This window comes from Emiliania huxleyi (assembly GCF_000372725.1).
Source record: "Emiliania huxleyi CCMP1516 chromosome Unknown EMIHUscaffold_153, whole genome shotgun sequence".
Classification (NCBI taxonomy): domain Eukaryota; phylum Haptophyta; order Isochrysidales; family Noelaerhabdaceae; genus Emiliania; species Emiliania huxleyi.
Genome location: NW_005201058.1, coordinates 41436 through 55181, shown reverse-complemented (window position 1 = coordinate 55181; position 13746 = coordinate 41436). Strand labels below are relative to the sequence as shown.

The 13746-nt window shown below is 67.2% G+C and overlaps 4 protein-coding genes across 4 annotated transcripts; 2 read left to right on the top strand and 2 right to left on the bottom strand.

Moving 5' to 3' along the window:
• Nucleotides 1-62: 62 nt before the first annotated feature.
• On the bottom strand, nt 63-1048 carry EMIHUDRAFT_229112 (hypothetical protein; the record flags this gene model as incomplete). Its single annotated transcript, XM_005786202.1, has 2 exons — nt 63-102; nt 195-1048. The coding sequence occupies 2 exons, from the start codon at nt 1046-1048 to the stop codon at nt 63-65; spliced, it is 894 nt and encodes a 297-aa protein (XP_005786259.1).
• Nucleotides 1049-1105: 57 nt separating this feature from the next.
• Nucleotides 1106-1321, top strand: EMIHUDRAFT_60148 (hypothetical protein; the record flags this gene model as incomplete). Its single annotated transcript, XM_005786201.1, has 1 exon — nt 1106-1321. A coding segment is annotated over one exon (216 nt), but the record flags the coding sequence as incomplete, so codon positions are not given.
• Nucleotides 1322-3830: 2509 nt separating this feature from the next.
• On the top strand, nt 3831-5198 carry EMIHUDRAFT_229110 (hypothetical protein; the record flags this gene model as incomplete). The annotated part of the gene is made up of 3 exons (XM_005786200.1): nt 3831-4543; nt 4607-4859; nt 5112-5198. 3 exons carry the CDS (start codon nt 3831-3833, stop codon nt 5196-5198), a joined length of 1053 nt encoding a protein of 350 aa, XP_005786257.1.
• Nucleotides 5199-6878: 1680 nt separating this feature from the next.
• EMIHUDRAFT_229109 (hypothetical protein) lies at nt 6879-8590 on the bottom strand (the record flags this gene model as incomplete). Its single annotated transcript, XM_005786199.1, has 4 exons — nt 6879-6918; nt 7044-7151; nt 7528-8088; nt 8514-8590. 4 exons carry the CDS (start codon nt 8588-8590, stop codon nt 6879-6881), a joined length of 786 nt encoding a protein of 261 aa, XP_005786256.1.
• Between the last annotated feature and the right edge of the window lie 5156 nt (nt 8591-13746).

The window sequence follows — 13746 nt, the reverse complement described above, 5'->3', positions numbered from 1 at the left end:
GAGCCGCCGTCGCGGCCCTCGTTCGTCCCACTGGCTGTTGGCCCGTCCCTGCGTTGCCTGCGTTATCCCTCCTCTGCGACTCCCTCAAGGCCGGCCGAGCCTCTTTCCACCCAGTGAAGAGCTTCCTCAGCCACTCGATGTGTTCCTCTCTCTTCATTATGCGCGCCGTAGCCTCATCATTGAGCTGGATCCACCTCTGCACCGCGCCCGTCGCCGCCTCGGCCACGACTTGCAAGTTCCTCGTGACCCCGGCGCCAAGGTCCCTCCGGCTCGTCTCCGAGAGATCATCTACCAGCGCCGGCAACACCCCCCCGACGGCTGGGGCTAGTGCATCGTACCCGTCCTCATCCAGCACCCTATAGCGTGAGCCCTTCAGCGCAGCGACATGCGCTATCCTCAGCGTCTTCAGCGTATCCTTGGAGTCGGGTGCCGCCTGGGCTACTTTGCTGATCGCCGTCCCCGTCTGCGCTCGCGCTACTCTGAGGAACCATCTGGCCTGCTCCCTATTCCCCAGGCAGGCGCCGCTAAGCAAGTGCGCCATCGTCGCTCTAGGTGGGTTCTCATCTTCCTCGGTCCATTGCTGCGCGGCTTTCCGCACGATCGGACACAGCGGGTCTCGCTTTAGTGCCGCCCTCCTCGCCGCGTCCCTCGCGGCCTTACAGACGAGGCAGCCCCTGAGTTCGCTCCTTGTGGCGGCGCCCGGGGTCTCTCTCCCCGCCTCTCCCCGCATAATCCTCTCGTGGTGCGCTCCGTGTGGCACCCCCGCCTGCTGCCGCACACGCGCTCCCATGACGGTCTTTGTCACCACGTTATGATCATCCACGTCGGCGAATTCAATCTCGCGCTCGCCGTGCTGATCCTTGATCCGCTGGCGCTTGTCCCATTTGTGTCTCGTCGTTCCCCTGACCACATCGCTCCACAGCGGCCCCGTCACCCCTGCCGTGTGCGACCCCGCCGTGAGCCCCTCGCCGAGCCGTCCTCGCACCCACTCGTTCGCGTGGCCGCGTGTGGCGTGCTTGCGGGGCCGCGGCGTCTCCGCGTCTGCCATCGTCCCGCGTCTGCCAACGTCGGTCGGAGAGACGGGCAGAGACGGGCAGAGACGCTTAACCCAGAGACCCTGGTCGTGCTTGGCGTGTGCACGCACCTCGGCTGCGTCCCGATCAACAAGGCCGGCGACTACAACGGGTGGTTCTGCCCGTGCCACGGCTCGCACTACGACACCTCTGGCCGGATCCGCAAGGAAGGGGCCGGCGCCGCTCACTCAGCATGGAGGTACCTACCTCCCTACTCCTTGATCGAGGAGGAGAAGCTCCTGATTGGCTGAGGGGACGCACGCGCGCCGCGCGCGATCTAATCCCCCCGGCCCCCATCTCGGGCGCCTCTCCGACTAAATGCCGTTACTATGAAGAAAAGGGTAGAATAAAAGAGAAAGCTCTCAAATTCCGCCCCACTCCATCCACACCGGGGCACCACCGCGTCCCGCTCCTTCGACACATATGCTGCATCTCCGCCACCTCGCGGGAGGCGCAGCCGTCGGCGCCAGTGCAGCGCTTTTCTCTTCCGACCAAGCAGCTCGCGCGCGGCATCCACGTCTCCTGGAGGAGCGGCAGCACAGCAAGCCCCGGTCCGGCCCTGCGCACGTCGCGATGGGGCGGCAGCTCGCGTCGTCGCGCTTCAAAGAGGGGGACTGGTTCGAGTGGGAGTACCGCGATAGCGAGGGCCAGCCATCCAGCTGGGAGCGGTACTCCGTACTCTCCACCCGTGGCGACGAGGTGCTGATTGACATGGCCAGCAAGATGCGCGAGACAGACGACTACCAAGTCTGGCACCGCATGCACCTCAGTCTCTCCGACTCGCTCGCAGCCAGCAGTCACCCGTCCCAGTGGTCCTTCCGCAAGTTCGGCTATTGGCAAGAGGGAAAATGGTGCCCCCCTGCCGCTCCGCATCCTCACCGCTCTACGCCCACACCACTCCGCCCACACCTCCCTCTCAACCGCGCCCTGCCCTGCGCCCAAGGTGGGAGGCGCCGCACCGCGACAACGTCCAGGCCTTCGAGGAGAAGTTCAACTCCTTTTTGATGGTGGGCGGGGCGGACGCGGCGGAGGAGGTGGCCACGCGGCGGTGCGAGATCGCGGCGCTCGGCGAGACCAAGCTCGTCCAGAGCGACCGCCACCGGCATACCGCCGCGTGGTACGTGCAGGAGCCGCAGCGGTGGGCGGGGCTGGCCGCGCTCAAGGCGTTTGGGGAGGAGGGCGCACCCGGCACGTACGTTTTCGAGCTCATCGCGTGCGGCTCGGACGGGGCGCCCATGCCCACATAGCAGAGCCGGGTATGAGCCGCTGTTTGTGTGTATTTGGCGCGCCAGTTCCAGCTGTGTGTCTTGTGGCCGAGCCGCGCGGCCGCACTTTCTTTTTTGCGATCGGTGTTTCCTCTGTTGCATGTTGCTCATAGCAGGCACGGTGTGTTTTCCTTTGTTGCGCGCAGACACACGAGTGACGAGACAGCAGCGAGCCGGGTATCCGAGCCGCTGATTGTGTGTACTTGGCGCGCCTGTGTGTACTTGGCGCGCCAGTCCAGCACTCGAGGTGCAGCACCAGCTCAGGTCCTGGGACGGTGCATCAGTCGCCTTATGCCACCGTTGCATATCCGGATATGGCATATGTGTAACGGCTCATCACTAGGTCCAGCTTTGTGTCTTAAAGAAAGAAAACAGACAACCCAAGGGAGGGATGGGAGGATGGCACGCCTCCACCACACACGCCAGTTTCTGGTCAAGCTGCCGAGCCCAAAATCACTGTGAGAGTCGTGATCTCTCTCTCTCTCCAGTTTCTGTCGCGCCGAGGCCCGAGCACTTTCGCGCCGTCCGCTCGCGTTGACGTCCGTCCGCTGCCGCGCCGATTCATCGCTATCATCGCGGCACACAGGGATTAAAGATGCCCTGCAGCCATATTCAAGATGCGTTGCGTTTTCCCTTGAAAGTCGCGACAAATGTCCCTCGTCCAGCCTGCAGCATGGCGAGGCGCGAGAGCGCAACGCGGTCGCGGTGGCGCACCGAGAGGGGCCGCCTGGCCACCGCTGCCACGGCGCCGCACGGACTTCACCCACTTTCGCGACTGTGGCCATCCAACAGTCTGCCGGCGCGGCGGGCGCATTCGAATGCGCCGGCCGCGCCGGCAGACTGCCAGTGCTTGCTATCCCGGGCGCACGTCAGCCGCGAGGACAGCGCTGCATCGCCGCCACAGCAACGCCTCCCCCGCATGGCCGCCGCCAGCAATGCCGCCGCCAGCCGCCGCATCCAGCCGCCGCCGCCAGCTGCCGCCAGCACTGCAGCGACAGCTCTCTGCTGCCCAGGCGCCGCCGCGGCCACGAGTGTCACCGCCACGTCCCACGAGTGCCACCGCCGTCAGCGTCGCCATGGCCACTGCCGCCGCCAGGGGGGCGAGAGAGGGGCTCCATATGTGTGTATGACAGTATGAGGTGTGTGTCTGGAGGCTGTCGCTTCCTGTACAGGAAACGCAGGTATTTCGAATAGCAAACGCGCTTATAGCTGCAGGGCATCTTTAAGGAGAGGAGTGTGACGTACTAGCCCTCTAGCCGTCGCCCACCCTTGGGCGTCTGCCTCTGCCTATGTCTCTTTGCAGTCTCTCGCCAAGTCTCGCAGCGACCTTCATGCCGCCCCGCGGTCTCACTCTCGTCGTTCTCTCTCCTGTCGCTTCATCCGACTCATGAGTTCTCCCGCTCTTCGCTGCAACCAGGCTGCTATCCTCGCTGCCAACCTGGCTGCTATCCTCGCTTCTTTACCTGGCTGCTATCCTCGCTGCCACCCTGGGATGCCCGACCTCTCCCTCCGGCTCTGGGCGCAGCCGCACGCGGAGGAGGTGCTTGGCACGTGCCTGCTCCTCGAGCACTCTCCGACTACCGTGCTCGCCGTCGACCGCCGCGGCTTCGCCGCCGTCATCGTGGACGAGGCGGCGCGGGTCGGAGGGTCGGAGGAGCCCGAGCTACCAGAGCCGTGGCCGTCGCTTCAGCTCTGCCGCTCCACCGCCGGAGGAAAGCCGCAGTGGCGACGGCTGGACCGCAGCTCCGCTGCCGGCAGCTCTGCTGCGGAGCCGCTCGACCTGGCCTCCGCCGCGCGCCTCGCCGCCTCGGAGGCCCGCTCCCCGCTCACGCCCGCGGGTCGGCGGTGGGTGGTCGACGCGATCCGCGGCTACTACACGCAGCACGTGCTCGAGCCCTCGGTACGAGGCTTCCTCTCGATCCTCGAGAAGCAGTTCCCGCGCTCGGACCTGTACCTCTTCGAGCTGCTGCAGAACGCGGTGGACGACGGCGCGCGGGTGGTGCGGCTCGAGCTGCTGCCCGGCCCCGCGCTGCGCCTCTCCCACGACGGCCGCGGCTTCAGCCCGCTCGACGTCAACGGTCTCGCGAGCGTCGGCATGAGCACAAAGCAGAGCCGGCGCGCGGCTGGCTTCATGGGCATCGGCTTCAAGGCGTGCCACAAGCGCTTCGCGCACGTCCGCTGCGCCGACCCGGACTGGCGCTTCGAGTTTGCGGAGGCGGCGGCGGCGCAGCCGCGAGGCGGCGGCGCGGTGCCCAAGCTCCCGCCGAGCGCGTGGGTGCTGCTGCCACGCTGGGCCGAGGACAGCAGCGGCAGCCCCGTCGCCTCGGGCTGCGTCTTCGAGCTGCTCCGCCCGCGCGGCGGTCTCGACGCGCTGCGGCGAGACTTGCGCTGGCTGCCGCCGTCGGTGCCGCCGCTGCTGGCGCGGTGCGCGCTGGCCGCCGACCAGCGCGACGGCGACGCGCCTCGGGCGGCCTGGGAGCTGGTGTGGGTGGGCGAGCGGCTCGTCTGCGAGCGGGTCGACGTGCCCGTCGGCGCAGCCAGGGCGGCCGCCCTCCCGCCTTCCGCAGCGAGCGGCGCCGTCGCCGCCTCCGCCGCCGCCCTGCGGGTCGCGCACACGCGGGTCGCCTCCTCGCCCGCCCTGCCCGGCGGCGGAGGCGCCGCGGCGTGTGCGGCGGCGGCGGGGCGCTGGTGCTTTTTGAGCGTGCGCTTCCGGCCCAGCCGGGAGGCGTGGGCCGCTTACTGCGCCCACACGCGGCGCGACCAGCCGCCGCAGGGAGCCGACGCCGAGGAGGAGGCGAGCTTCTTCTTCCAGGTCGACTCGAACGGCGTGCCTTGCTGCGGCTGCGGAGGTGACGCCTGAGGTACCGGCCCGTGCACAGCGACTCAGCCGGCGACCGCCACCGGCTCAGACGAGACTTGTCGACTCGTTCCGGCTCAGCTTCACCGTGGTCATCGGGCGTCTGTCGACGTCAGGACCACCCATACAGCTCGCGGGTTTGAGGTCGCAAGAGCCAAGATGGTGGCGCTTGGACATCCCAACCATCACACAAGACAGCCTGTAGGTGATGGCGGGACGGCGCAGTGTTTGTGGCACTCGGCAGTAGGCACCCGCGGCACGGCCCCGCTGTCGGCTCTCGCGGGCTGCGGAACCGGCCCCAGAAGGGGACGGTCCGGGCGAGTGTGGCAGCTCCTGCGCTAGTACAGTATGGGCACCCTCTATCACAACACTACTGATCCTGGTCATTAGAGCTGCCAGGGATAGCGTCAGGAGCCGGTAGGAGTCAAAACCCTCATATTTGAGACATCGTGGCCCAATATACTCGTGCAACGAGCCCGGCCCTTCGAGCAGCGTGGCGGCATTTAGCGTCGAGGCACGAAGTGACATGGAGACACGTCAAGGGGCACACTGGTCATAAGTGGAACGACTACGTCGATAAGAAAGCTGACCTCGGCAGGAGCGGCGCGAGGGATTGCGGCGCACCGGAGTGGCAAGACGAGTCTGTCCCAACAGACGCAGACGACGGGGAGAGCAGCACCGTGGGCGACGACGTGGTTATTAACGGAGGAGGTACAACCATCCCACTCGACGACATCGGTGATGGGGCCTCTAGCTACGCCGATGACCCACCCGACTCCCCCGAAAACAAACCGCCGCCTAGCGCCCCGCCCTCGTCGCCTAAAGCCCCCATCGTGGAGCAGGGGGTGATATGGATTTCATACACGCCGAGCGCGCAGGCGCGACACATCGGAGACAACAAGGGGATCCGGCGAAAGAGCGACATTGACGTTGACCCAGCCGATTCCACCGATGTCGACGTCATCACCTCCGCGGCTACCGCATTTTCGCTCGACGACACCGTGGAGAATCGCACCGAGGACCTTGCCGAGGCGATAGGCCGAATCACTTTGGGCCCCGCCCCCGCCCCCACCCCTCGGGGTGGGGGCGCCCGCCCCTGTCGGGCGCCGCTTGCGGCGCCTGGCAGGGGCACCCCCTGGGTGGGGGCCGGCGATTCCCATGCCGGCTCTCCGCCACAACCCCCGCCGGGAGGGAATCCCTGCTCACAGAAAAGGGCTTCGAGCCCTGTCTCGCGCACGCCCCTGGCGGGCGCCGCGGACCAGTTCCGCGAGCGCTCGTCAGCGGGTGGTGTGCGGTTCTTGCCGTAGTTCCTCTTCGGTCGCCTAGCCCCGGCGCCGTCTGTCGGACGCCTGCGTGTCACGAGTGCGAGCCGCTCGCGGTTCGTACGCCCGCTTGCGGGTTCGAGTGGCGGGCTATCCCGCTTGCGGGATGGCTTAGCGGGTTCGAGCCGTCACACATTGGCTGCCGGGGTGTGCCGAGGGGGGGCTGGGTGGGCGGTAAGCCGTCATTGCCCGGCGCTGCTTGCAGCGCTCTGGGTGGTAGTGGCGGCGCTCCAAGAGTGGTGCTCTTGGGAAGAGGTTCCTCCTTTCCGCTCCCCCCCCGCAAGGCGCGAGACACACACGGCCCGCTATACTAACCCTAAGTCGGCCCTTCCTCGTGGTCGGCTTCGAAGGCCCAATAGCCCTAGCCGGAGCTAAAGGCCCCGGCTTTTTCGGCGCTAACCCTAGGGGAAATCGCTCCGGAATAGGGTTCCCGGCACGCGGCACCATCGCGCACGATCAGCGGCGCGCCACATGGATGTGGAGGGGAGGGTCGGGTTTGCCATCACGCCAGTCGCCACTACCGCACTCTAGGTAGGAAACCTCAGTGATGGTTTTATTTTGCTTCTCGATTACCGGCGAGAGAAGCCCCATCGCCGACGCGCCCGCTCCCCCGCTGCGACGCACGAGGAGCTCTCTAACGACTCTGGTAGTGGTACTCACTCACGCAGCGCGCAGAGGCCAGCGTCGTCGCGGGCGTCGGTGGCAGCTGTCCGTAGCGAGCGTAGCTCAGCCACCGCTCCCGCCCAAGCAAGCGCAGCGCGGGGCGGGTGGCGGCGCCGATGGCCGCCGTCGGCAGGAGGAGCAGGCCGGTCGCGATGTCGCGTAGACGGGGCCGCACGTGGCGGTGGAGGAGGAAGCAGATGGCGCGGAGGGGCGAGAGGAGGCGCTGCAAGCCGAGCAGGTAGAGCAGGACGAGGAGGAGGCCGTGCGCCTCCGCCACGGCGGCCAGGAAACCCGACGGCGCGGCGGCCGAGATGGCCTCGAGGCGCGCGATGTAGGCGGGCGACAACCCTGCCTCGTGCGCGCCGGCGACAACCATGCTCAAGTATCTCTGCGATGGCGGGACATCGTGGCTGAGGCGCCGGCTCTGCGCAGCCCGCAGCGTGATGGCCCTAACCGGCTCGCTGCCACTCCACGGCTTTGCGAGCACGACAATCTCATCGTAGTCGGGTCTCGAACCGCCGCCGCCCTCGGAGCGCCACAACTCCTCGTATGCGCTGGGGGTGAGGGTGTGGAGCACGCCCTCGCAAACCGTCTCGGCCGGGGCGGGCTCGATCGAGGCAAATGAAGGCTCCAGCGGCGGGTTCAACGCAAACGTGAAGGCGAGCCGCCATCCCGCCACGTTCGCCCGCTCCGTCGAGATTATTGAGGCTGCGCCGCGCGACAGCACCTTTTGACGGCCCAAGTTCGACCCGTACGCAAAATACCGCACCGACCCATCGGGCGCGAGCACCGTGGAGGGCAGAGCGCGAGGCTCAAGGGGCCGCATTGCCCGCTTTCTCTCGAGGAACCCAAGCTGCTGTGGTCCGACTATCGGCCCGAGGCTGCAGTGCGTTTTTTCTGAGCTTAGCCTTCGATGTGATGAAAAACAAACGCAAGGACATGGCATATCGCTCTCGGGCCCACAGACATCCCGCACACCCGCCGCCCCCGCGCGCGCCCCACCTCGGCCGGGAGAAAGGGGAGTGACAGTTTGGGATGGACAGCCCGAGTATGTTGAGTCCTGGCTCAACAACGCAGGGAACAAGAGGGGGTGGTCCGGCTCACAAGTCCGGCTCACGCGCCTCGAGCTTACCATCTACCGCACTGAACACTTTCGCCCCCTTGCTCCCAACCCATCCACCTCGCCTCGGGCCGCGCCGCGCGATCTCGGTCGATCTCGCGCTATCTCGGGCGATCTCGGGGCCGCGCCGCGCTATCTCGGGCGATCTCGGAGCGTCGCTCGCGCGGCGTCACACCTGCTCAAAAAGGAAGGAGGTTGGAGGCAGGAGGTCACGCCCCAAGCGCCGTCGTCGCCGGGTTTTTGGCCCCCGGGTCGTCGCCCGACGGTTGCTGCGCGGGGCAGCAGACCATCGGACGGCGCGACGACGCCCCGTCCGGCACGCTCCCCCCTCCACCCGGCTATTGCCGCACGAGCGCCCTCAGCGGCGGAATTTTTCCCTCGCGCTTCCTTGGGCCCCCGGCAACGCCGACGGACTTCCCGTCCCCCCACCTGCGCCGCAATCACCGCCGTGATTGTCGGCGCCGCGCCCCTTGGCGCCTGTGCATGTCCCGCGTGCCCGCCCGCCAAGGCTGGTGCCAAGGCCAACTCAACTGCCAAGGCTGGTGCCAGGGCCAAATCAACTGCCTGGCTGGTGCCAAAGGCTCAAAGGCTCTCCTCTCTCTCTGCTCGCTCCACCCTCTCTCTCCCTCCCTCCCTCCCTCCCTCTCACCCCCTCCCCTCTTCTCTCCTCTCCCCCTCCTCCTCTCTCCTCTCTCCTCCTCTCTCCTCTCCTCTCCTCTCCTCTTCTCATCCTCTCCCCTCTCCTCCTCTCCTCTCTCCCCCCCTCTCTCCCCCAGCGTTATTTCTCCAACCACGTGCCTGTACCCCGCGCGCGTCGGGCCATATTGTTCGTGCGTCGCCCATCTCTCCTGGAGATGTCTGCTCTATTTCTTGAGCGGTCATTAAAATCCCTGTGTGGTGGCGGCGTGCCGTCCTCCCATCCCTCCGTTGGGGATTGTGTTTTCTTTCTTTCTGAGCGGTTCGCCCGCGTCGCGCACTCGACACAACACTCGCACTCGTCCCAACCGGGGGCCGCAGACTCGGGAGACGAGCCAATCTCTCTACCGAGCTCGTACGTTCACACTTGCGTGTTCACGGCTCGACTTGTGCCGCCGCGTGGCACTATAGCGAGATCACAGTCTCGCTCAGAAGATGAGACAATCTCTCTGCCGAGCTCGTTCACACCGCGTGCTCACGGCTCGACTTGTGCCGCCGCGTGGCACTATAGCGAGATAGCGAGATCGCAATCTCGCTCAGGAGATCAGCCAATCTCTCTACCGAGCTCGTCAATACCCCCTTCGCAACATGATAGACCGAAAGGCAAAACAGCACGCTCAGCAGGTCGACACACGGCCGATACATCGAGCGAGTTCGCGGAGCACGCGTGCGAGCCACCGCCGGCGCGCAGACAGGTGCTGCGTCCGGCGTGTCGTTCGGTCGGCGCGAGGAGGGCGTTCCGGTGGCTGGCGCCGTCCGTCGACGATCGATGCCTGCAAGTGTCTAAAGCATAAGAACGAAACAACTCTAACACTCACACGTAATCTCTCTAAATCTCTCTCTAAGAACGCGAGTCGGTGTCGCCCAAATGCGCCCTTTTTCACAACAAAAGGCTCTCGCACACGCACGATTCACACGACAGACAAGGCGCAGACGACGGCTTCCTTAGAAGCCATCGTCCTCGCCACAAGAGCCGGCGTCCGAAATCCCCTCCTCCGACACCCGCCCCACCCCACCCCACCCCGGACCCCTCCCCAAAGCCCCACCCCGTCCCGACCCACCCCGCCCTCCCCGGACCCTCCCCAAAGCCGCAATCGACTCCGCCCCCCTCCCGATCCCCCCATCTGCGCGTGCGCTCGCCACCCGCGCCGCCGTCTCCCCCATGCGCACTTGCGCCAGCAGCCGTCCCGCCTGGCGCCTCGCCCGCCGCCCGTCGCCTCGCCCGGTCCTCACGCCCGCCCGCTCGACCGCCGCCTCCGCTTGCGTCCTTACAGCCGCAAAAGAAAACAACCGCGGCGTCTTACCGTGAGTGCAGATACAGGATGTACATGCAGCAGCTGCCGTCGCCGCCGCTGCCACCGTCGCCGCCCGCGCTCGAGTGCAAGTCGTGGTGCGCGGGGAACGACAAGCGCGCCGCCTTACCTGCCCCTTGCCACAAACCCGCCCGCCCGCCTCCCCACCGCCGCCTCTTTCCCCCGTAGGCCGTGGGAGAAGAAGTGCAACTGGATCAAGTGCGGGAATTGCCCGCAATGCTTACTGCTGCCGCCGTCGCCGCCGCTGTCGCCGTCGCCGCTGCCGGCGCCTCCCCCCGCCCCGCTTCCCTCGCCGTCTCCCGACGGCGCGGGCGTTTGCTCGGTGTGCGCCCATCCCCAGTGCGGCTGCGACCTCCTCGGCCGGTCCTGGTGCACACCGGACCACTGCCACGCCGACCTGGACGCGGCTGGCGCTTGCACTTGGGGAGTCACTTGCTCGACGTTGGCCCCGCCCGCCCCACCCGCGCTCGCCCTCGCTGAATGGAGCGAGTGCTTCGGCGAGGGCGAGTGCGCCGAAGGGCTGGAGTGCTTCCGGTGCATGACTAGATCGTTCGAATCGCGGAGATGGATTAGCCTCACATTCGGCCGGCAACGAGATGAGGTCTCCATCACGGCGGGATCAAGAGGATTAGCCTCACATTGTGATCAGCGGAATCATAGGAACCACGAATGGCACGCCCAGTGCCTGACCGCGTGCCCCCTCTACGTGTCAAACGGCGCCGGCGGGACGCAACACTACACCGCCGGGTGGCAGTGCGAACTGTCGTCGGGAGAGCCTCCGCCGCCCCCGCCCCCACCGCCGCCGCCGCCGCCTCCGCCGCCCCCACCGCCCCCGCCTCCGTCGCCGTCTCCGCCTCCGCCGCCGTCCGGGGGGGGCAACACCTGCTGGCGGGTCCCTAGATGCACACCGGTGCGCAAGCCGCCGCCGCACGACTGGCGCTCTGCTCCTCGTCCACCTCTTGCACGCTGCGGTTGTACACCTGCCTGCCGCGCGCTCACACAACACGCTGACCCGAATGAACTCGCACTCTGTTCCGCACCCCTCTCGTACGCTCTCGTCGGCCCTTGCGCCCACAAACACACAACGTCTCTCGAGCACACTCGACTCACGTGACGAGACATTCAACGAGCGTTCACCGCTCCTCACCATGACTCACGAGCCGACTCACGGCAGCCCCTTCATTCCTCCTCAGGCGGCCGATCCCCGAGTACGACGGCAAGGGGATGACCTACGAGATGGACCACGTCGCGCCCTTCCTGCGCTTCGCCACCTCCGCCACCCTCACCATGACCACCATGCCGGACATGGCTCTCGCGCCCGGCCCAAGCTATGACTACGTCGCCGAGGCGGACGCCGTGATTGCAAACATGGCCACGGTGGACACGGCCGGCGAGCTGGACGAGATCCGCTTCTTCGACGGCGCGCTGCAGCCGCGAGATCTAGCCGAGATGTAGTCGAGGTCGGCCGAGATTAGCCGGGGTCCGGTTGTGTAACGGCAGAGGCTCAACGTCACCGCTCTATGGAGGGCGTCTCTTCCCACGAGGCGCGTGTCGCTGCCTGTGAACAGGCAAGCTGAACGTCGCGCTCGGCCTCATCGGCACGCTGCTGCTCGGGTACGGCCAGTCGATCGAGGAGATCATGTTCCACTCGTTTGGCGAGACGTCGGCGGTGCACGATGCCGGCGTGGCGGTCTGGAAGAACAAGCTTCTCAACAGCCGCATCCGGCCCACGACGGTCATCCACCGAAGCTCTCCGCCCCGACGACAGCTTCACGACGCCACTCGCTGTCACCTTGTGTCCGTCAACTCGTAGGTCATCCACCAGCTCTACCCCGAAGACAACCTCCGGCTGAACGACAACATGACCGTCCGTGGCAAGCACTTCCAGACCATCGTCCGCACCATGTCGCACTCCGAGTGCGAACTTGCGTTGCTGCACCTCCTGTCAGGAGGAGTAGTGCCAGGTCCTGAGACTGACCTGACAACAATAGGTTCCCGAGCGGCTCCGCCGCCGTCTGCGCCGCCATCCGCGACTTCGTCGATGCCCTCTGGCCGCACCTCACCCTCACGGTGCAGGGGAGCGAGGTCAGCTACTCCGACGCCCCCTTCGTGATACTGCCAAACACGTTGATGGCCAACGTCCCGCTCACGGGCGCCGTCAACCCGGCGCCCGGCGGCCTCTCCGCGGCGGCCATCGCCGAGCGGTGCCGCGTGGCGCGCGAGCCGGGCGGGTCTGCTCGCGAGATCACGCGAGGCTGTCCGAGACTAGGTGCGGTGCGACGCGCGAGCTCGGCGGGATGCACTTCAGTCAGTCGGTGCCCGCGGGTCGGAAGCTGGCGGCCGGGATGGGGGCGGAGGCGGCGGCGACTCTCCTCTCTTTGCTGGGGCCGAGGGAGGGGGGCGTGCGGCAGGCGCTCGGCGGGTCGGCGCCCTGTGCCGCGGATTGCTGCGCAGCAGTGGTGGAGTGCAACGCCACGGCGCAGGCGGTCTGCATGGCGGAGTGCGGAGGCCGGTGGGACACGCCGTGGTTTGACGTGGTGCTAGCGCGGGTGGGGGCGCTGGGGGCGCCGAGCCGTGAAGCGGCTACTTCCCACGAGGCTCCGTTCTTCCAAGCGGATCGCAACCACATCATGATCATCGGCGCCACACCGATCGAGCCTCGTCCCCGACTGCTGTGAACGGCGTCGCTTCACGCGTGCTGCCGTGAACAGGCGCCATGGCGGGCCTCGTCCCCGCCATCACCGACGGCTACGCCTTCTCCTTCCAGACGCGCTTCACGAACCTGGTCGACCAGCTGGTCTGGAACGCGTTTGCCTCCAACTCGGACCGCCTGCAGGCCCTCCTCTTCGGCAGCGCAACGCACCGCGGCGTCGAGCCGCTGGTGAGGTCCGGACAGACGTCCACCGACGCAAAGGTCGTGACCGCCATCCATGCGATCGCCGCCGCCCTCCCCTTCTTCCTGCCCGAGGCGGCCGGCGCCTTCTGCGCCGCCCCGGCCCCGTGCTTTCTGCTGCGGCCGACCATCGGGCTGGAGCCCCGCCTGGCTGCGAAGTGCGGCAGCCCGTTGGACGGCTACCCGGGCGTGCCGATGGCGGACTTCGACCCGGAGGGAGGAGAGTGGGCCGTCTTCCCCCCCGAGAAGGCGGAGTGCCTCGTCGAGTGGCATGCGGAGGCGGCGTCGCCACACCGCCGCCGCCTCCGCCTGCCACTCGACGAGGCACTCCGCCTTCTCGGGGGGGAAGACGGCCCACTCTCCTCCCTCCGGGTCGAAGTCCGCCATCGGCACGCCCGGGTAGCCGTCCAACGGGCTGCCGCACTTCGCAGTCAGGCGGGGCTCCAGCCCGATGGTCGGCCGCAGCAGAAAGCACGGGGCCGGGGCGGCGCAGAAGGCGCCGGCCGCCTCGGGCAGGAAGAAGGGGAGGGCGGCGGCGATCGCC